The sequence below is a fragment of the Pinus tabuliformis genome, chromosome 9 (genome assembly GCF_031772625.1).
Source record: "Pinus tabuliformis cultivar Carrire ecotype Pingquan chromosome 9, CPIR1, whole genome shotgun sequence".
NCBI lineage: Eukaryota > Viridiplantae > Streptophyta > Pinopsida > Pinales > Pinaceae > Pinus > Pinus tabuliformis.
The window spans coordinates 800,009,687-800,032,782 of record NC_142307.1 but is presented as its reverse complement, the minus strand read 5'-3'; the positions used below and the strand labels follow the sequence as shown (position 1 = coordinate 800,032,782).

The 23,096-nt window shown below is 37.1% G+C and overlaps 1 protein-coding gene, 1 long non-coding RNA gene and 1 pseudogene across 3 annotated transcripts; 1 reads left to right on the top strand and 2 right to left on the bottom strand.

The window, feature by feature from the left end:
* Positions 1–8,205: 8,205 nt before the first annotated feature.
* Positions 8,206–12,155, bottom strand: LOC149151191 (putative pectinesterase/pectinesterase inhibitor 51 pseudogene; annotated as a pseudogene).
* A 658-nt stretch (positions 12,156–12,813) lies between these two features.
* On the bottom strand, positions 12,814–16,314 carry LOC149151190 (fibrillin protein 5 homolog). The gene is made up of 9 exons (XM_089443087.1): positions 16,311–16,314; positions 16,032–16,169; positions 14,853–15,068; positions 14,576–14,691; positions 14,267–14,389; positions 14,019–14,117; positions 13,442–13,486; positions 13,269–13,342; positions 12,814–13,110 (listed from the first exon to the last, which is right to left on the bottom strand). The coding sequence occupies exons 1-9, from the start codon at positions 16,312–16,314 to the stop codon at positions 13,020–13,022; spliced, it is 906 nt and encodes a 301-aa protein (XP_089299213.1). The 3' UTR covers positions 12,814–13,019.
* Positions 16,315–17,085: 771 nt separating this feature from the next.
* Positions 17,086–22,346, top strand: LOC149151189 (uncharacterized). 2 transcript variants are annotated; one of them, XR_016262525.1, is made up of 4 exons: positions 17,086–17,726; positions 17,820–18,272; positions 20,279–20,417; positions 20,864–22,346. It is a non-coding gene; the product is annotated as an uncharacterized LOC149151189 (long non-coding RNA). The 2 variants fall into 2 exon arrangements; XR_016262524.1 differs by having other exon boundaries at positions 17,086–18,272.
* The last annotated feature ends 750 nt before the right edge of the window (positions 22,347–23,096 follow it).

The window sequence follows — 23,096 nt, the reverse complement described above, 5'->3', positions numbered from 1 at the left end:
TTATCCACAAGTGTGGCACAAAGATGAGATTTTGTGGCTTTCCTTTGCCTAGTTAAATTCCTCTTCTTTATCGGCATGATCTTCCTTCACTTCAAATTCATTCACATCCATTTTTTGTCCTGGAAAATGAAATCAAGTTTCATTCTTGATTCACCTGCTCAAATGGTTGAATACATGGCTATATATAGTAGTTCAAACTTCCTTTATTCCGGACGACATTAAGAATAGAGTGTTGAAAAATGTAACTAGGTTCAGTCTTCATAAAATTCATTTTTCAAAAGAATTTTTATTATTGTTACACTAACTTATTAAAGAATGGGTTTCATGCTCGAGTCATCATTTTATTAGTCAAATTCCCCATTGAGGACTCGTAGGATTAAGAAAGAGTCAATAGAGTCATTACATATTTTATGAGACTCTTCTTGGGATTTCAAACGATGTGAAAAGAATTATTTTCTAGTCAAAAATAAATTGTGTAACCTCCATAGCAAGTTGTCATCAAGAAGATCAAGTCATCCTCAAGAAGATCGTGTCATCTCCAAGGAATGCAATTCGACCTCAAGTAAGGCTATATATACAAGGCAGTTTGACTTCATTTGAGCAACTCACTCTCTCAAGCATAATTTGATATTTTGAAGCTAAAAGATGGAAGCCAGGAAGAAGTGTGAAGTTGAAGGAAGGTTCGAAAAGGAGTTTTTGTTTGGACTAGGTGAAGGATAAGAAGAAAATCAAAATTTTGGTGTCTCTGTCTTGTGTGGGTTAGTTTAGGAGATTGAAGTCGCCTAGTCTAGTTCAAAGTTGTTGCCGATGTTGGAAGCTACCATGTCAAAGTTCTAGGGTCAGAGTATTTCTATTGCTAGGTTGAAGGTTAGCTTGGTGTGGTTGAGGTATTTGTCTAGGTATAAGAGACTCAAGGAAAGCTATTGAAGGAAGAGATTTTTGACTGGGTTTTGTCTATATCTTGTGTCTTAATTTTTTTTTAACTTCATGCACACATAATTCAGTAATTGCTTGACGAAAGATAATATAAAAAATAAGTAAAATAACTAAACATACTTCACAAATAATTATCAAGAAAGAGAAATATACGTCTAATCCTACTAGCATTAATTTCTCAACATGGTATCAGATTTCTAGAGTCGAAGTGTTGTTGCTACTAGGTTGAAGGTTAGCTTGGTGTGGAGAAGGTTTTTGTCTAGGTATAGGAGTCTCAAGGAAAACTATTAAAGGAAGAGTTTTTTCACTTGGTTTTTCCTATATCTTGTGTCATTTTTTTTTCTGAACTTCATGCACACATAATTAAGTAATTTCTTGATGAAAGATAAGACAAAAAATAAGTAAAATAATCCAACATAATTCACAAGTAATTATCAAGAAATAGAAATCTAAGCCTAATCCTACTGGCATTGATTTCTCAACATGGTATTAGACTTCTTGAGTCAAAGTGATGCTATTGCTAGGTCGAAGGTTAGCTTGTTGTGGAGGAGGTCTTTGTCTAGGTATAAGAGTCTCAAGGAAAACTATTGAAGGAAGAGATCTTTTACTATATTTTGCCTATATCTTGTGTCTTATTTTTTTTTGAACTTCATGCACACATAATTCAGTAATTGCTTGATGAAAGATAATATAACAAATAAGTAAAATAATCCAACATAATTCACAAGTAATTATCAAGAAAGAGAAATCTAACCCTAATGCTACTAGCATTGGTTTCTAAACGTGGTATGAGAGTTAAGTTCAAAGAAGATTGAAGGTCACCTCGTTGGCTTAAAGGAAATTATTGCTCCCTCTATGATAAGAATGAGATCCACTTCTACAAGGAGATGGATCAAGAGGATTGTCTACTACTCATTCAACTAGGTCATAAGCGAAGGGTTCTTAGCTACCGTTAAAGGATCCCTCAATGATGATAATGCATCGATCATTGACAATGGAGCATCAAGTCATATGACAGGGGTAAGTAAGTAGCTAAAAACTCTATCAAAGGAAGCATCCTCTCATGCTATGGAGTTGGGAGACAACAAAAGGTGTGTTGTTAGAAAATTGAGATCTACATCTTTGAAGATGGAGAATGGAGCAGAACTACATCTCAACAACATACTATATGTTCCAGGTTTGAAAATTAATTTTCTTTTCATTTATTTCTTAGAAGATAAAGGGGATATAGTTTATTTTGTGATTGAAAGGTCTTGGCTTTGGGAAAATATTCTAGTATTGATAAAGATAGGGTCATTGGAGTTTATGAAGGAAGTTTGTATAGAGTCATTACACCACCTCTGAAAGTCCTAGTTCATTTGGAAATATCTCCTATCGATCTATGGCAGAGAAGATTTGGTCATCTTCACTACAAAGTCATTCCTACTCTTAAACATCTTGTTCATGGCATCCCCAATATAAAAGATGACTATGAAGGAATTTTCAATGGATGCTCTTTGGGAAAACATACATGAAAACCATTTTCAAATAGTGAAATGAGGTCTAAAGAAATATTTTACCTCATACATTTCGATGTATGTGATCCCATGTGTAACAAATCACTTGGAGGCCATCTTTACTATGTAACATTTATCGATGATCACTCTAGAAAGACATGGCTCTATCTTCTCAAGAAAAAGGATGAAGTATTTGAGAAATTCAAGGAGTTTAGACATGAAGTGGAAACCTTAACTAAAATAAGGATAAAAACTTTTGGATCTGATAATGGCGTGGAATACACTTCTAAAGAATTAATTTCAAATTATAATGAAGCGAGAATGAAGAGGGACCTCATTGTTCCCAACTATCTCGAACAAAATGGAGTGGCTGAAAGAAAGAATAGGAAAATTGAATAAGGTGTACAAAAAACCCTACTTGATCTAGGTTTACCAAAGTTTTTATGGGGAGAAGCACTAATGATAACTATATATATTAAAAATAGAAGTCCTTACAGAATTCTCAATAATATGAAACTCGAGGAAGCATTCATAGGAAAGAAGCCAAGTGTGGACCATCTTTGAATCTTTGGGAGTCTTGCATATATCCATGTTCCAAAGGACAAGAGAAAGAAGTTGGATTCTACAAGTATTAAAGGGATCTTCGTTGTCGATAGTCTCTGCTCAAAGGAATGTAGAATCTACATCAAGGAAGGGAGACACATTGAATTAAGTAGGGATGTTATATTTGATGAGAATAAAGCCAACAAAAATTTGAAGGATATTCCTATTGATTCCAATGACAAAGATCTACATGTATTTGAAGAAGAAGAAGTAAAACCCAACAACCCTTCTACAATTCAATAGGAAGAAGAAGGACCAAGTCAACCTATTCAAGTTGTCGTCATATTAAGCACAAGGAAGAGGAAAAATTGGTTTAAAGCCCCCCTTGAAGATGTTGAAGGGCATGGAATTGCGAAAGGAACCCTCAGGGAAATATAAAGGCCAAATATATATTCTAGATATGTTTCATATAAGAAAAATATAATTGAAGAAGATCCATCTACATTTGAAGAAGATGCTCATCAAGAAGTATGGAAGAAATCTATGCAAGATGAATATCAATATGTCATGAAGAATGGGGTTTCAGAAATTGTTCAGAGACCTAGTGACAAATTGGTTGTCACCTAGAAATGTATCTACAAGATGAAACACGTTGTTGATGGAAGCACAAACAAATACAAGGCGATATTTGTTTCAATAGGTTTCTCTTAAAATGAAGACATAGATTATGAAGAAACTTTTACATCCACTGCAAGATACATTGCCATTAAATCTTTTTTTTGTTGGCTACTACAATGGGATGGAACATCCAACAAATGGACATGAAGATAACATTTCAAAATGGGACCATTGATGAGGAAGTATTGTTTGAGCAAACTAAAGGCTTTGAAGAAAATAGCAGTGACACTCATGTCTGTAGACTCAAGAAGGCCATGTATGGTTTGAAGCAAGCTCCTAGGGCATGATATGGAATAATGAATGCATACCTTCTAAGAATTGGGTTCATGAAGAGTTCCAATGATCCAAATATCTAAATCAAAGACATGAATAATGAGCCAATCATTATTCTATTGTATGTGAATGATATATTCATCACAAGTGTGAAGATAAGAATACAAGATTGTAAGAAGATGTTGGAAGGGGAATTTGATATGAAGGATCTAGGATTGATGCACTATTACCTAGGTAAGGAAATATGGAAATATCAAGGGTGGTTATATTTGGGGCAAGGAAAGTACATCATCAAGTTGTTGCAGAAATTTGGGATGATGGATTCCAAACACATGACTACTCCTATGATCACCAATCTCAAGAAGTTGAGGAGCTCTGAGTCAAGTCTCATGGATCCTACTTCCTATCATCAGTCGGTAGGTTCTTTGATGTATCTGGTAAATACTAGACCAAATATATGCTTTTTTGTGAACATCCTCAGTCAGTTTTAGTTGGATCCTCGTCGTGATCATTGGATAGCTGCCAAGAATATATTGAGATATCTTTGGGGTAAAATACATCAATCCTTAAAATACAATAGAAAGGAAGTCAATTTAATTGGCTTCACAAATTTAGATTGGGGTGGCGGTGAGATTGATGGAAGAAGAACTACCAGAGGAAGCTTTAGTTTGGGATTTGCCATGACTTCATGGATGAGTAAGAAACATTATCCTAGTGCTTCAAGTAGCAATGAAGCAGAGTTTGTGGCTACATGTGAAGTAGGAAAGGAGGTTGCATGGTTCACAAAGCTTTTGACAGATTTTTTTGAGGAGCCTCTAGATCCTACCATGATTAATTGTGATAATCAATGTTGCATCAAGATGTTTAGAGATCCCATGTTTCATGCTAGGATGAAGCATATCAATAATAAGTTCCACTATATTAGGAACTTGGTGCAGGATGGAATCGTGAAGCTACAATATGTCCCAATAGACGATCAAGTAGCTAATATACTAACAAAGTCTCTTCCTAATAAGAAATTTGAGTATCTTAGAAGCATGCTTGCCTTAGTTGATATTGTTGATTTTGTTGATGATAAAAGTTTGGAAGAGATTTGTTGAGGTGTTATGTGTGAGAAACATTACCTCAAAGGACATGTGGACAACACTATGAGTTGATATCTATTTTCCGAAGTAGGGAAGGTGGGGTTGGTCTTAGGGCTCTGACTTGATATACTCACCTAGATCTCTCTGTTGATAGTTAGCAAGTAAGAATGATGGTACCTAGAAAGGCTAAAAGCTCTGGTTGATCTTAGTCCCACTTGGATAGATTGCGCTGGTGAGGAATCTAGTCCATGACATTACAATACCTAAATTGTTGAAGTCCGTTATATCAATTAAATAACGATTTTCTAGGTGATGTTGCCCCTTCGCATTCAAATCGGTGTTGGCCTTTCAGAGGAGTTGAGGCAGTGTGACTGTTAGATATTTGATGAGGTAATGTGCAATGAATGACGGTGGTGACCTTTGGAGACGGGATGAGGTGTGGTTGCAGGTGGTGGACATAATTATCTCTATCAATTTGTACGTTTTCCATTGTCTCTTTTTTGATCTTAGAACTAGTGGTATTATAATAATTTGTAGATTTTCCCAAATGCATAATTATAAAATCTATAAACCCTTTGATTACTATGACATATCTCTCAAAACTTGTTATAGTAGTATTATAATATTAATATTAAATACATTTATAACTATGAAAAATGGCATTTGGTTTAGTGAATCTTAATATTAAACTCATTATTATTAAAAATATTAAATATTAAACTTTTCATTTTATATATACACCAAATAATTTTATATTGACAAACCATCTTTTAGCAATAAAATATTAAATATTAAATTTTTCATATTATATATATATACCAAATAATTTTATATTCACAAATCATCTTCTAACAATGAAATACTAAATTTTTCATATTATATATATACCAAATAATTTTATATTAACAAATCATCTTCTAGCAATATATGTTTATGCTAATATACTGATTCCAAATTTGAATTGAGTTTCAAGTTTAGCTTCACATTGACCACTCTCGCAAAATTTTGTGAAGCTTTTCCTGATTGCGTAGGGATATCGAACTCACAATTGACGTAGATCCGTAAATAATAAACCTAAGGCTTGGCCACCTAGCTTTCAAATTAAAAAAAAAGATGATAGGATTAAAATCTCCAACTATAACTATGTCACAATTGACGTAGATCGGTAACTAATAACCTAAATGTTGGCCACCTACCTTTCAAATTACAAAAAGATGATAGGATTAAAACGTTGTCTAAAATGGGCATTTAGACACAAAGCTGATGGTAAAGTTTGCAAGATCTGCAGCCACTGCTTTCGTAGAAACATTTCCTCTTTGAATTGTATGAGAAAGACATACACTAGCATTTGCACCACATGTTGCAAAAGAAACGCCGTAAGGCAATGATATGAAAAACAATAGCATAGAAGAGAGAAGTCAAAATTTTATGCAAATGACATAAGAAACAACAGCATAGAAGAAAGAAGTCAAAATTTTATGCAATTTTGTTTCTTTACCGGTGTTTATTTTTTATCATCAACAAATGGCCAATTCGAGGCAATGCTAATCTACATTTTTGACAAAGAAAAATCAATAAAAGTCAAAAACAATTATGGATCTAGAATTGAATCTCAACACAGAGGTGTGCCTTACTGTCTAGCATGTATGAGTGGATATCACAATGAGACTTTTCAGAACATTATATACCTTAGTGTCAGACAAGGGATGAACAAAGAGGAATCCCAGATAAAATGGAGACTTCTGGCTTGTTTTAAGTTTGATACATTATAAGTGCTACATTCTTTTTCCAACCCTAGCGTTGCTTCTGATCCTAAAAGAATTCGACAATGTTCTGATTTTTATTGAGAGCTGAGAAAGTGTTAAAACATGTGTACAAACTCATAACGTTAAAGAGGAGTATACTATAAATATAAGATTTATCCCACATGTCTATCTAGTCCTGTCAGCAAATCTAAAATAACTGATCTTACCATTGGTTTAGGAGCCTATAATACAATTAGATGGATATAAACTCAATTACATCTTAGAAATCATGGGAAGACAATCATATGGATGGAAATGATAAACATACATAAAGTTGAAAAAAGTGAATGCATCATTGCTTGTGTGTAGCATAAGGACACCCACAGGGAGATATATTTTGAATAACATCACTCCTTGGAAAAATCAAAGAGAGTGTATGCAAATTGTCACACAGAATAAGCCATGACGTTGTTGAGAATAACATGTTGTTAAAAATTAAGTACCTTATTCTTCAAATGATCAAAGTATTATCCAAACTTATATTGTTCTAGAATCTATTAGTTCCAACGATGTTTAAATTATTCTTCATTGTGGTTGTCTTTTTATTTCTGGTGTTAATAATAGTTTGTATCTTATACCAGGAAGGTCAGACTTTTATAACTTTCTAGGTCCGGTTTTTATTTCAAGCCTTTTAAAAGTCTTTTGGTTAGTTTAAAAAGTATGCTGTAATGTTGTCGTAGAGTCCTCTATTACCAGAAAGCTGACCGATAGACTGGTTTTTGCTTCTGTTCACCAAATCGCTCTGCACTTACACTCAGCCTGTATAAGTTGCATGTTTTTTTTTATATTAAGAACATATTGAGAACTTGAATGATATCTACTTAAAACTTGAGAGTCAATATTATGTTTGGTGGTTCAATAAATCCCTGTAATTTTCATTCAACCAATTTTCGTGATTTAAAAAAAAAACAACAACAAATACAGACACCCAAACCTTTAGAGTTCATAACATTTTTCCAAAAGTTTTATCCCATGCTTCAAACATAACTGCGGGAGGATTCGGCCAATCACAAAACAGTGCTGCGTTGAAACTTTCCCAGTAACAAAACAGCTTTCCTCTGCACCAGGTACAAAATTATTCTGTCATTTTGGTCATCAATGTCGATCAAAATAGTGCAGTAAAAATTGCAGACAAGTACAAATAACATTTTCCTCCAATGAAAAGCAAGTGGCTCCTTCATAGCAGATTGAAATTGCAATACTCCAAAGACAGATGAAACAGTGATAGAAGGAAACAATGTGGCTCATGGATTTTTGGGTTGCAACTGTCTGAGAATTTTTAGTCCCATTGCTTCCCGTTCAATTCTTCACCATCATCAGGGAACAACAACAATGTAGAAGAAAATCACGCATTAGAAGATTGCATAGTAACCAACCTTTGTTTTTGGATTAATTGATTGTATCTGGCAGCCATTCGTCTCCCTGTATAAAGTTTCCAACAGTATGCATTCCTACATTTCTCTCAGGTATCTGATTAGACCATGGCGTTCTTCCAGAAACCTTAACCCCCGGCCCATAATTCTGGTATTCCCCATAGTAAAGCGTGTTAAGAGCAAAGTCCTCTATCCACGGCATCCATCCCTCAGGGCTAATGGCCTCTCCCAAATATGAATTTATGCAGATTGCTTTGGAGTACATCTTCCATGGCCGACCCAAATAGCCTTTGTAAATTTTTGGGTTGGCATAGTAAGCCCTCATATATTCTTCAGTTCCATTGATAGTGCAGTTATGGAAAACAAATCCTGTGGGCTCGGCTGGATCTGTTCGACCCTGTGCAGTGACAGGATCTGATGATCCTTTGTCTAAGTTTATTTGACGAGGATGCAGCAGAATGAGACAGTTTTCAAAGATGGCTGCCGAGTCTCCAAATATGAAGTCAACAGTGCCTTCTATTCTGCAGTTTCTATAGAACTGACGAAGAATATGAGTGTACAATGTATCCTGGTGGCCAAGAAAGGCACAGTTGTAGAAGGCAGAGTGATCACTATCTACTCTTAGGGCTACCGCTTGTTGACTACCTGGCCCTGCTGCATTTTCGAATGTTATATCCCGTGCTAAGAAGCCATCAACATTTACAGCTGCAATTGTGAAAACAAATAAATTAGCAATCCTCAACATCTAAAACCAGATTTAGTGGGATCGAGGAATATGGATTGATTGAATTTTCCTTTGATAAGAGTTCAAAACCAAAGAACGATGGTAATTGTAAGTATTAAATTCCGTCTTTGTTTAGAAATAGCATACACATATTTATCTAGTTATCAGAATAAACAAAGGATCTGATTTTAGCATATGCCCATTGAAATTTCTCAAACTTACAAACCCCAATGCATGTTGAAAGACATTACACCTATCATATGAAAGGGTTCCAAATATCTTATTCTTAAAATGTAAAACCATAATTAATTTTTTTGCTGCTTTAATAGGATGAAAGAAGTGCAGAATCTGCAAAAATAAATGTTATTGCTCTCTTCTTTTCAGCAACCTACAATCTGAAGAAAAGCATTATTGCTTCCCTTGCAAATGACAGATTGCATTCCAAGCACTGCTGGATTTTGATTGTTTCCTTCTCCTCTCATTTGTATTTTGTTGATGCTTTCTAGATCATCATTCCTTTGCAAGGGAATTAATCTGGGTTGAACTCAAGTAGAAAATTTCTCTCTCATTAATTGGATTGTCATTTTCACAATTGATTGTCTCCAAAGAAGTCTTGTCAGCCAAATCTCTACCTTTCCTCAGGCTTTTAAGTTTAACCAGCATGTAGGCCCTCAGTGTTGTGGTTTGGCATTTTTATCCAGTAGTTCTTAGCAACATGGCAGAAAGGGAACACTTTATGTCCATGCAGAAGGAATTGGAAGCAATGGTAGTGGATTCCTTGGCCACAGAATTGAACAAGCGTTTAAAGCCCTTTGGGTTCTGCAAGAAGACCCATAAAAATCTGCAAATGTATCAAAGAGAATTGCTTCCTAGATCATACTTGTACAATAAGTGATCATAGTAGAAGGTCATTTGATTGTGAAACCGTTGTGGGATTCAATCCAAGTGACCTGAATTTACTGTAGATAGATGTCCTCTTTGATATCCATGTTTATCTCCATTCAGGGGCTAGGATGTCACTAGGGCATCTAGAGAATAGCTAAAAGGAGGGAGGCACTCTTTGAAGAACTGAAGACGCCTTTAAAAAAACAGCACATTCGCTAGACAAAGGGGCCTGTGGAGGCAATCTAAAAAAGGCAAAGGGCCAGATAGGAGTTTCCCGTGAAGAAAGAAGACAAGTCCAAAAATGCTCTCAAGGAAAAAGGGATGAATGCCAAACTGTTTGTACAATGGGTTATGGAACTGTTTTTTTATGCTAAATCATACACTGTAGCATGAGGAATTGCACTGTCTCAGCCTGCGCGCAGTCAGGTGGTAACGAGGTAGGCCCCAAGATTTCAACACCGTATAGTACTATAGGTCTGTTAATTGTGTCAAAAAATGCATCTCAGAAGAGATGTCCTGACAATGCATATGGAAGTATTGTCGGTCAAGCATGGAGAGAGACCTATAACCCTTTCTAAGTTTGGGTTGAAAGACATGCCTTAAGCTAAACCTAAGGGCTATGGATCAGATCCCATAGATGTATAAGCAATGGTAATCTCCACCTCGCTTCCTTTGAAGAAGAAGTGGAAGTTTGTTAGGGTGCTCTTGGATATTTAAATCACAACCTCAGTTTCACTAAGGCTCACCACCATCATTCTATGACCATCACATTGGCAGGGGCATCAATCTATCTCTGAATGTCCCTAGGGGAGGAGGCTAAAAGGATCAGATCCTCTGCAAATAAGAATAAGGTAAACAAAACATGGTGTAAAACGTAAACATCTTCCTTGTGGAAGTACTCGCTCGGTTATGCTCTAACCCATTAATGTATATCCCATGGAATTTCATGAAAGCAACTATGAGACACTCAAAGATGCCAATTTCACGTAGTCTCCAGAACGATAATTCCCTTGGAACAGAGTCCAAAAGCCTTCTGAAAATCCACAAAGCTACAGGACTTTAGATGAGGGACGTCAGCTTCCTTGATAATAGCACGCAGGCTAAAAATGTGGTCACTAGTTTCATAATCTCTTCTAAGACTTGGTTGCCCCATAGCTTTGAATTTGTTCCTCTATAGATGTTGAGAAAGCCACACGTTCACGCCCATAACATAGAGTTCGACAAAGGCACGCCCAATCATAATATTCCTGTAATTATTTCTATCAGAAATATCCTTCAATTGGAAGATGGGGTGGATGATATTTTGAGACCATGAAGAGGGAAAGCCAATGCAAATTCAACTTGCAGACCTTACTCATCTACTTCTTTGCTGGTGCTCAAGATCCTAACAGCTCTTTTAATGTCTCTTGGGGTGAATTAGTGACAAAAGGTGAGAGAGGAGAGAATATGGACTAAGGTTGACCCAAAAAATCACAGAGGGATGTGGTCCGCAAGAACCATGTGTAATGATCAAAACATGTTGGAAGAGCAGATTTTCCAATTTCAATTCAAGGCATCTCAAATCTGCCAGGAACCACACCATGATCAAACACAATAACAAAACCAAACTCAGGCAAAGAAATAAATTCCAACTTAATATGAAGAGGAAGAGGAACAATGATGAGCATTACCAACAGTTGCAAAGCCATATGTACTTGGAACACCAGGCAGGGATGGCACACGCATAGACCCCGTGATCACAGTCTTCCCCATGCCATCACCCACAAACATAAGATTAGTTTTACTGGGACGAGCCCTAACAATCTCCTTATACACCCCAGCCTTTATATGTATCACGAATCTCCGCTCAGATTTATCCGGTGCACTGTTCATTGCCTGTTGAATACTCATAGTGGATTCATCCTTGGATACAGTCACATCGGGAACCAATTTATCAACCTCTAATACATCCCAAATTTGATTATAATGATGGTAATAATCTGCAGTACTAGAGGAATTGGATGATCTCTCTGTTTTTGGAGGCCTCCATAGGACCATATTCTGTCCGTATGTATCCAGAGCATCTACCATGCTAAGGGCATTACTGGTCAAGCTCATGACTGTAAGAATAGGTTACGTTACATAGCGGCTGCTCAGCAAGATTTGAAGCAGCAAAAAAACCCATTGTTTGATTATGTATAATAAATTAAATATAATCAAAACAATGTAGTGACTTACAGTTCTGCCATCTTAACCTGGTTGGAGTGTTCAGAAGTTTTCTTCGCGCAAGGATAGTAATCGACGGATTTCAAGGGGCAGGCCTGCCTCCACTGATTCAACCACTCTGTCAAAGCGTTATCTGTCCTGGGGATCTCCATCTTTGTCCCTTCCCCAGCTCAGCCGCAATGCTTGTCTCCCCCGATGCAGCTAACGAATCTTCCAGTGGAGTAAATACGCAGAGGAAAAATACGAAGACCGGCAAGAACAACGAGCCTGAAACCAAAACCAGAGCGAGGGCAAGCGTTTGATCTGAGGTAAAAACCCTGCTGCCTGGATGAAACTATTCGATGAAACGCCCAAACCGTTTGGGCAACCCCGATCAACGGCTGAAATGGTTGCAATCGTCTAACATATAATCCTGTGGCTTACAAGATGACAGGTAGGCAGAGAAGGAAGTTGATCTCAGAGGGAAACGCCTTACGGCGTAATTAATATAAAATGAATAAATTATATATATTTTATAAAACTTAGTTTTAACTTGTTATATTTAATTTAAATATAATTTTACTTGAATTTTATATTTTACAACTTGGCCACATGTTCACTTGTTCCACCTTTCAATTATCCAATCTGATGATGCGAGTTTGATGATAGAATAATTGCGATCATAGATTCAGAGCAGGGTGACAACCATCACAGCATTTTGAGAAGCCCTGAAGTGGAAATTTCGTGCAGGTTATTTACTTGACTTCAAGTCCACTGAAACCAGGTAACTGTATTTACTTTTTCAGTCTATTCAAATGATTGCTATAGAATTAAAGAACAAAATATATTATTGTGGCCCTTTAAATCAATTATAGAACACATTGTACAATTTAACTAAATAATCTCTAAGAGTCATCAGCCTAGGAATATCTTTTTTGACAATGATATTCTCTGAGCTTGATGCAGTCAGCCAACCAAGCTCTCATAAATTACATTTCTCTGCATCATTTTTTTTGACAGCTAAGAACTTGCAAACCTTACCCAGATATCTTTTCTCCTGCCACTCGTTCAAGGAGAAAGACATTACCTTTGTCATCCCTACCAATCGTTGTAATATTGTCAACATATCTTTCCCCACATTAAGGACCATCATTCATGTGACCAAAATCACTTTTAACTATTGCACACTTTCAAAATTAAAATCAAACTGCAGCCAATTCAATATTTTCACAAAGAAAGAGAAAGAAGTCCTCTAATTATCCTAGGAAACATATGGTCAAGGATACGTTATTTCCAACCAGCCTTGGGGATTGAAAATGCTGAGAAGTATATCATAGTTCTTTCGGAACAAATTTAGTAACTGCAAATCACAAACAGCAAAGACATTTGCAACCTCACAACCGAAAATTCCATGCCAAATCTTGTTAACAACCTGTATTTCTGAAACAAAGTAGCCTACCGTTTCAGGGGCAATGGCTGATCTTTCAAACTGTATGTCAACGCGCTGGTTGGAAAGAAGGGCAGGATTAGTTTAAATACTTATGCAAGATTGAGAAACTGAACAATGTTGACTATAAATTTTGAATGAATCAAATCAAGGAATAGGAAAAGACATGAAACAACAAATTGAATTTGATCTTGAGCTGGTGAAATTCAGCCCTCAACCTTAATTCCATGTTCATTAGGCACCTGAGTTTTCCCTATGATTTCGGAAATATCAGAGCACACCTTTTGATTCTATTCAAGAACATAAACTAATGCATATTGTAATAAGTTTTCCACAATGGCTCAATAGATATCAAAGTGTAAATTTTGATTCTATTCAAGAACATGGACTATTCCATATCATACTCAGTTTCTCCCAATCGTTTGGAATATATCAGAGTGAACATTTTGACTTATTCAAGAACATGGACTAATCCATTATAAAATCAGTTTCTCAACATTAATTGGAAGACCTCAATGTGCACATTTTGATTCTATTCAAGAATGTAGACTAATCCATATTACAATCAGTAAGGGTTAGGGTTTGGAACCTTAGGGCTTGCAATCTTGAAGGAAGCCTCAATAGTTAGCTCTCTTGTGAGCATGCCCAAGCCGGCAACACTGAAGCCAATGGTGTTTACTGCTTTTCCCTACATTCAGAGGATTAAGATTTCAAAACCCATATGGGTCCCTACAGAAATCAAAGCCATGAACACCCAAGCTTTTCTGATATGATTTTGAATTTAGAATAAAAGACAAGCAATTCATGAATGAATGACAAACTGGATAGCAGAGCCACCTCTTTTGTATTGATAGTCTGCACAAACTCCCCCAGAGCAATAAAGTCCTGGAGACCTAGCTTTGTCCGTTTAGAGCCCAGGATTGTTATTGTACTGTATAGAAGCTTCCACTGGCCTTCGACCTAGTAGAAACTTCACATTAGGGCATCCATGGTATCCTATCCATGCCCAAATCTAATTAGAACATGGGATCCCAAATCTTGAAATGGAATAATAGCGCTAATTTCTTTTGTAAATGCCACCAACCATTGGACTAGATCCACTTAGTTTCGGAACCCAGATTCACACTGAAATACAAACGCATTTACCATTTGGAGATTTTCAGTAGGATTGTGTACAAGTTTTTGTTCTTGAAGCAGCATTAGAAGCTTCTCTATTTCGGTCCTTTTAGCCACTGGAACGCCGAAAACACCCCTGTTCAGGCCTTGCATTGACATTCACAAAACCCAAACGGGCAATCAACAATTTATTTTCAGAAAAGGCTTCAATCCTTCAGCTCCGAATTACTGTTATCATCCAAAATGCAATAAGGACCCCAAATTCAATAACAGAAAGCATAACATACCCATGTAATAATAAGCTAACCTTCTAAGGAATTTTTTAGGGCTATTTTTAGCTGATCAGTGCTCCCAACCTCTGGAGTCTCCATGGAAAGCTCTGTTGCTGCACTCGCATTCAGAGACATGATCTGCTGCACATCGCATCTGATGGCGCCGCCTTTGATGGCATGATCCAGCAGCCTATGATCCAATGGAGTAAATACGCAGAGGAAAAATACGAAGACCGGCAAGAACAGCGAGCCTGAAACCAAATCCAGAATTGAATTTGATCTTGAGCTGGTGAAATTCAGCCCTCAACCTTAATTCCATGTTCATTAAGCACCTGAGTTTTCCCTATGATTTCGGAAATATCAGAGCACACCTTTTGATTCTATTCAAGAACATAAACTAATGCATATTGTAATAAGTTTTCCACAATGGCTCAATAGATATCAAAGTGTAAATTTTGATTCTATTCAAGAACATGGACTATTCCATATCATACTCAGTTTCTCCCAATCGTTTGGAATATATCAGAGTGAACATTTTGACTTATTCAAGAACATGGACTAATCCATTATAAAATCAGTTTCTCAACATTAATTGGAAGACCTCAATGTGCACATTTTGATTCTATTCAAGAATGTAGACTAATCCATATTACAATTAGTAAGGGTTAGGGTTTGGAACCTTAGGGCTTGCAATATTGAAGGAAGCCTCAATAGTTAGCTCTCTTGTGAGCATGCCCAAGCCAGCAACACTGAAGCCAATGGTGTTTACTGCTTTTCCCTACATTTAGAGGATTAAGATTTCAAAACCCATATGGGTCCCTACAGAAATCAAAGCCATGAACACCCAAGCTTTTCTGATATGATTTTGAATTTAGAATAAAAGACAAGCAATTCATGAATGAATGACAAACTGAATAGCAGAGCCACCTCTTTTGTATTGATAGTCTGCACCAACTTTCCCAAAGCAATAAAGTCCCGGAGACCTAGCTTTGTCCGTTTAGAGCCCAGGATTGTTATTGTACTGTATAGAAGCTTCCACCGGCCTTCGACCTGGTAGAAACTTCACATTAGGGCATCCATGGTATCCTATCCATGCCCAAATCTAATTAGAACATGGGATCCCAAATCTTGAAATGGAATAATAGCGCTAATTTCTTTTGTAAATGCCACCAACCATTGGACTAGATCCGCTTAGTTTCGGAACCCAGATTCACACTGAAATACAAACGCATTTACCATTTGGAGATTTTCAGTAGGATTGTGCACAGGTTTTTGTTCTTGAAGCAGCATTAGAAGCTTCTCTATTTCGGTCCTTTTAGCCACTGGAACGCCGAAAACACCCCTGTTCAGGCCTTGCATTGACATTCACAAAACCCAAACGGGCAATCAGCAATTTACTTTCAGAAAAGGCTTAAATGCTTCAGCTCCAAATTACTGTTATCATCCAAAATGCAATAAGGACCCCAAATTCAATAACAGAAAGCATAACATACCCATGTAAGAATAAGCTAACCTTGTAAGGAATTTTTTAGGGCTATTTTTAGTTTATCAGTGCTCCCAACCTCTAGAGTCTCCATGGAAAGCTCTGTTGCTGCACTCGCATTCAGAGACCTGATCTGCTGCACATCGCATGTGATGGCGCCGCCTTTGATGGCATGATCCAGCAGCCTATGATCCAGTGGAGTAAATACGCAGAGGAAAAATACGAAGACCGGCAAGAACAGCTAGCCTGAAACCAAATCCAGAGCGAGGGCAAGCGTTTGATCTGAGGTACAAACCCTGCTGCCCGGATGAAACTATTCGATGAAACGCCCAAACCGTTTGGGCAACCCTGATCAACGGCTGAAATGGTTGCAATCGTCTAACATATAATCCCGTGGCTTACAAGATGACAGGTAGGCAGAGAGGGGAGTTGATCTCAGAGGGAAACGCCTTACGGCGTAAATATTACGAATATCTCAAGTCCTTTTACCTTTTACTATTTTTTAGATTAGTAGTTTTCAAATACAAACTTATCATCAAAGAGTATTTCTCTAAATATGGCAAAATTTTGTATCAGAGAATGTATCTGTCATCGTGGATATTTAAAAATGTGTAAATTGGTAGGAACTGAAATCTAAACTTAATTACGCCGTAAGGCGTTTCCCTCTGAGATCAACTCCCCTATCTGCGTACCTGTCAACTTGTAAGCCACAGGATTATATGTTAGACGATTGCAACAATTTCAACCGTTGATCCAGGTTGCCCAAACGGTTTGGGCGTTTCATCTAATAGTTTCATCCGGGCAGCAGGGTTTGTACCTCAGATCAAACGCTTGCCCTCGCAGATCAACACTTGCCCTCGCTCTGGATTTGGTTTCAGGCTCGCTGTTCTTGGCGGTCTTCGTATTTTTCCTCTGCGTAACTCCACTGGAAGATTCGTTAGCTGCATCGGGGGAGACAAGCATTGCTGCTGAGCTGGGGAAGGGACAGAGATGGAGATCCCCAGGACAGATAACGCTTTGACGGAGTGGTTGAATCAGGGGAGGCAGGCCTGCCCCTTGAAATCCGTCGATTTTGCAGAAGAAAACTCCTGTTAAGTTTCTCCGCTTCCTTTCTTGAAGATTCTACCCATTTCCTGGTATTTGTATAAATGCTCTCCTGTCCGTCCAAAAACTTCAGCAAATTCATCTCTCCAGGTCTGTGAAGGAGGTCTCACATTCAAGATCGACATTCTTTCAGTCATTTCGTCCGCAGAAGATCCAGTGTTCTTGATCCCTTCTCAATGGATTTTCGTGATCCTTTGGAATCTGAGAATTTTCCATTTCAGGGGACATGCGGCATCGTGCAAGGAAGGAGTCAACATTAATAACCAACATTCAATGCCACTAGAAACTTCTGATGCTTACACCTTCAAGGTTGATCCTCTAGGTATTCATCATACATATTACAGGGTTTTTGTTCCTTTAGTTTTCTGGATTTGTTAATATTTAGGGCCTGGTGTTTATCGGTTGGTCTTGGCAGGTAAGGAAACTTCTGTCACATACACCTTCGAAGCAAAAAAAAGAGTTTCCCTGACCACAGGTCTCACTTCAAAAAGATCCCATTTTTTTAATCGTTTGCCTGTCGTTTCGTCGTTTCTTTTGTTAGTTTCCAATTCGCAGCCTGAAGGAGATGGTGCAGTTGTTAGACAAAGTATTTCTGGAATTTTTTAGGTTTTTTCTTTTTCTTTTCAAAGGTCTTGTGTTTCGATTTCATCATATTTTTGGATATCGATATGCATGCAGGCCTGAATTGAAGAATTTGGATCTTTTCCTGGGCGAATTTTCAGGTTAATTTTATTACAGGGTTTTTGTTCCTTTAGTTTTCTGGATTTGTTAATATTTAGGGCCTGGTGTTTATCGGTTGGTCTTGGCAGGTAAGGAAACTTCTGTCACATACACCTTCGAAGCAAAAAAAGAGTTTCCCTGACCACAGGTCTCACTTCAAAAAGATCCCATTTTTTTAATCGTTTGCCTGTCGTTTCGTCGTTTCTTTTGTTAGTTTCCAATTCGCAGCCTGAAGGAGATGGTGCAGTTGTTAGACAAAGTATTTCTGGAATTTTTTAGGTTTTTTCTTTTTCTTTTTCAAAGGTCTTGTGTTTCGATTTCATCATATTTTTGGATATCGATATGCATGCAGGCCTGAATTGAAGAATTTGGATCTTTTCCTGGGCGAATTTTCAGGTTAATTTTATTATTCGAGACTGTCCTTGGCGGTGAAGCTGTCCTTGCTTGGCGACGATGGAAAACCGGGATTGCATTGCGGAAATGAGGAGATCCCTCCCTTCTGGTTGATGGTAGTCTATCTTAATTGTATATGGATGGATGGATGGGATAGATATTTCTTTTATATGGATGGGATAGATATAGGCGCAGCCTGAAGGAGATGTTGCAGTTGTTAGACGATGTATTTCTGGAATTTTTTAGGTTTTTTTCTTTTTCTTTTCAAAAGTCTTGTGTTTCGATTTCATCATATTTTTGGATATCGATATGCATGCAGGCCTGAATTGAAGAATTTGGATCTTTTCCTGGACAAATTTTTAGGTTAATTTTCTTATTCGAGACTGTCCTTGGCGGTGAAGCTGTCCTTGCTTGACGAGGATGGAAAACCGGGATTGCATTGCGGAAATGAGGAGATCCCTCCCTTCGGGCTGATGGTAGTGTATCTTAATTGTATATGGATGGATGGATGGGATAGATATTTCTTTTATATGGATGGGATAGATATAGGTATTTCTTGATATTTGTAGATAGATTTTCTCCAGCAAAATAGATTAAGGTAGGCCAAACCTAACCAAGACCTTCACGGATCATTGTGAACTGGGGGGAAAGGATTACAGAGCAATCCTAGATAAGCGATAATTATGGAAGGGGTGGAATCAAATGACTACACCGTCTAAGTATTTTTGGAATTTTTTAGTTTTTTTTCTTTTTCTTTTCAAAAGTCTTGTGTTTTGATTTCATCATATTTTCGGATATCGATATGCATGTAGTTGTATATGATTATTGATTGGGATTTTGAAGATGCATTTGATGATTTGGCAATACTGTACACTCGTCATTGTTTTTATTGAGAATTTTTTCAGTTTCAATTCATCACATCATTGGTTGTATTGAGAAATTTAAAAAAATTAATTCCCAATTGCAAAACTTAATTCATCATTAATTGAATTAAGAATGAGAAGAAAGGATTTTGGGATTGAATAATAATTACCCTCGTCCTGCCATTGTAATATGAAGAAAGGATTTAGGAATTGAATAATAATTACCCTCGTCCTGCCATTGTAATATGTATATGATTTAACCAGTAAAATGATTTGAGCCACTACCGAACACATTGCAATTACATTTCTCTGAATGAGATATTTTAAACTCAACTCTCCCACTCATCCAAAGAACCCCAAACAACCAACATCCTTATCATCGAAGGCAAAGAGCTTCTTTCATTGCCAGAATTATGATTTATGAGATTGCTGTAATTTTCTTTGTGCTCATGAGTGGCATGTAGGTGTATATGAATATTGGGATTTCGAAGATGCGTTTGATGATTTGGGACTACTGTCCACTCGTCATTGCTTTTATTGAGAATTTTTTCAGTTTCAATTCGTCATATCATTAATTGTATTGGGAAATTAAAAAAAAATAATTGCCAACTGCAAAAGTCATCATTAATTGAATTAAGAATGGGAAGAAAGGATTTAGGGATTATAATATCTGAAGATTGTTATCTTTAAAGTATTATAAAATGAGTTTAGATATTTATATAGCAATAATAATATTAAGTGACTTTGAATAGTAGTAATTGTCTCAAATTTTGAGATTTTTGTAACCATTTATTCATCAATTGCAGCAGAAATGGGTTACAGGCCTACTGTTAAAAGGTTTGTGTGTATAATTCTTGCTACTATGCTGTCTGTTGATCATCTGTCTGTTGATCATCAGTTTGTGTTGGGTGAGTTTGACTACAAAGTTGCTTTGCATAAATCTATTCGGTTTCTGGAGGCTCAACGTACTGTCCAGCAGTAGCAAGAGGATAAGGTGGAGAGGAGATTCTGCTCTCACAGATGGACAAATCCAAAATGTAATAACAATATTTTCTCATTTTGGTATTACCATTTATTCCTAAATGTTTTAGAAATGTTGTTTCCTGACTAGATCCGGTAAATCCTTCTGCTTCGGCCATCAAATATCAGAGAGTAGCCCAGTCAAAAGTTGCTTGTATTTCTACAATGGCACGCATTTCTTACAAACTTACTCTGCAAGCCGTCTTTCTGTTCTGGCTTTTCACATCCTTCCCCTTGTTTGCTGCAGTTAAGTGGGCTTGTATTCTTCTGTTCTTAATTGCTTGCTTTTGATGTATCCCTCGAGAATCAGGGTGCTCTGCCCCTGGGGTGTAAGCAGATTTTTAAGTGTTCTTTAGTCCTGGGCTATGTCACTAGGTTGAAAGCCAGAGGATAGGGTGGGTATGTTCCTGCAAGGCTTTCCGACCATTAACTCAATTGTATTACTATGCACTTTTTCCTGCAGGAGCAAGGCATGCTAGGATATTCAAATCACAGGTTCAAATCCTTATCATGGCAGTCTGTCTGTGTAAGGTTTTTTGAAGAGTAAAACTCTATGAATTGTTGTTGTGGTTGCGGGAGGGCAAAGGCTATGGTGTATAGCTAAACCTTTAGCTTATGAGAGTGACTTGATGGTGAATATCAACTATGCATGTTCCCAGTTTGGAGTAGACTGCTCAACGCTGCAGAATGGAAATCCATTCTATTACCCCAATACTCCAGTATCACATGCAGTTGTTGCAATGAATTTGTAGTTCCAACACTATAGACGTAATTACTGGAATTGCTACTTTGACAACTGGACTTGTGGTACTCACCAGTCCAAGTAAGTATTATTCTTTAATGCCAAAAGCCATGCCAGTTTTTCTTTGAATAACTTACCATAGATTTTGCCTCTGCAAGGATCTGCAAATCTCTACCACACAGATTGTAGAGCACTTTCTCTTGCCATAATCATTCTACATACATACTTTCATAATTCTGGGCTGCTACAACAGAGGATATTCTCTCAATACTGGAGAATTTCTTTGTTCAGTAGGGTTAATTGAGAGTGTTTTTTTAGTAATATGAAGAAAGGATTTAGGAATTGAATAATAATTACCCTCGTCCTGCCATTGTAATATGTATATGATTTAACCAGTAAAATGATTTGAGCCACTACCGAACACATTGCAATTACATTTCTCTGAATGAGATATTTTAAACTCAACTCTCCCACTCATCCAAAGAACCCCAAACAACCAACATCCTTATCATCGAAGGCAAAGAGCTTCTTTCATTGCCAGAATTATGATTTATGAGATTGCTGTAATTTTCTTTGTGCTCATGAGTGGCATGTAGGTGTATATGAATATTGGGATTTTGAAGATGCGTTTGATGATTTGGGACTACTGTCCACTCGTCATTGCTTTTATTGAGAATTTTTTCAGTTTCAATTCGTCATATCATTAATTGTATTGGGAAATTAAAAAAAATTAATTGCCAACTGCAAAAGTCATCATTAATTGAATTAAGAATGGGAAGAAAGGATTTAGGGATTATAATATCTGAAGATTGTTATCTTTAAAGTATTATAAAATGAGTTTAGATATTTATATAGCAATAATAATATTAAGTGACTTTGAATAGTAGTAATTGTCTCAAATTTTGAGATTTTTGTAACCATTTATTCATCAATTGCAGCAGAAATGGGTTACAGGCCTACTGTTAAAAGGTTTGTGTGTATAATTCTTGCTACTATGCTGTCTGTTGATCATCTGTCTGTTGATCATCAGTTTGTGTTGGGTGAGTTTGACTACAAAGTTGCTTTGCATAAATCTATTCGGTTTCTGGAGGCTCAACGTACTGTCCAGCAGTAGCAAGAGGATAAGGTGGAGAGGAGATTCTGCTCTCACAGATGGACAAATCCAAAATGTAATAACAATATTTTCTCATTTTGGTATTACCATTTATTCCTAAATGTTTTAGAAATGTTGTTTCCTGACTAGATCCGATAAATCCTTCTGCTTCGGCCATCAAATATCAGAGAGTAGCCCAGTCAAAAGTTGCTTGTATTTCTACAATGGCACGCATTTCTTACAAGCTTACTCTGCAAGCCGTCTTTCTGTTCTGGCTTTTCACATCCTTCCCCTTGTTTGCTGCAGTTAAGTGGGCTTGTATTCTTCTGTTCTTAATTGCTTGCTTTTGATGTATCCCTCGAGAATCAGGGTGCTCTTCCCCTGGGGTGTAAGCAGATTTTTAAGTGTTCTTTAGTCCTGGGCTATGTCACTAGGTTGAAAGCCAGAGGATAGGGTGGGTATGTTCCTGCAAGGCTTTCCGACCATTAACTCAATTGTATTACTATGCACTTTTTCCTGCAGGAGCAAGGCATGCTAGGATATTCAAATCCTTATCATGGCAGTCTGTCTGTGTAAGGTTTTTTGAAGAGTAAAACTCTATGAATTGTTGTTGTGGTTGCGGGAGGGCAAAGGCTATGGTGTATAGCTAAACCTTTAGCTTATGAGAGTGACTTGATGGTGAATATCAACTATGCATGTTCCCAGTTTGGAGTAGACTGCCCAGCGCTGCAGAATGGAAATCCATTCTACTACCCCAATACTCCAGTATCACATGCAGTTGTTGCAATGAATTTGTAGTTCCAACACTATAGACGTAATTACTGGAATTGCTACTTCGACAACTGGACTTGTGGTACTCAC

What these genes read in the sequence shown, in the direction of transcription:
- LOC149151190 (XM_089443087.1), bottom strand. An exon ending in AGACTATCAATACAAAAGAG is followed by an intron (nt 14,118 to 14,266) that starts GTGGCTCTGCTA and finishes CTCTGAATGTAG; the next exon opens with GGAAAAGCAGTAAACACCAT. An exon ending in CAAGGCTGGTTGGAAATAAC is followed by an intron (nt 13,111 to 13,268) that starts GTATCCTTGACC and finishes ATGTGGGGAAAG; the next exon opens with ATATGTTGACAATATTACAA.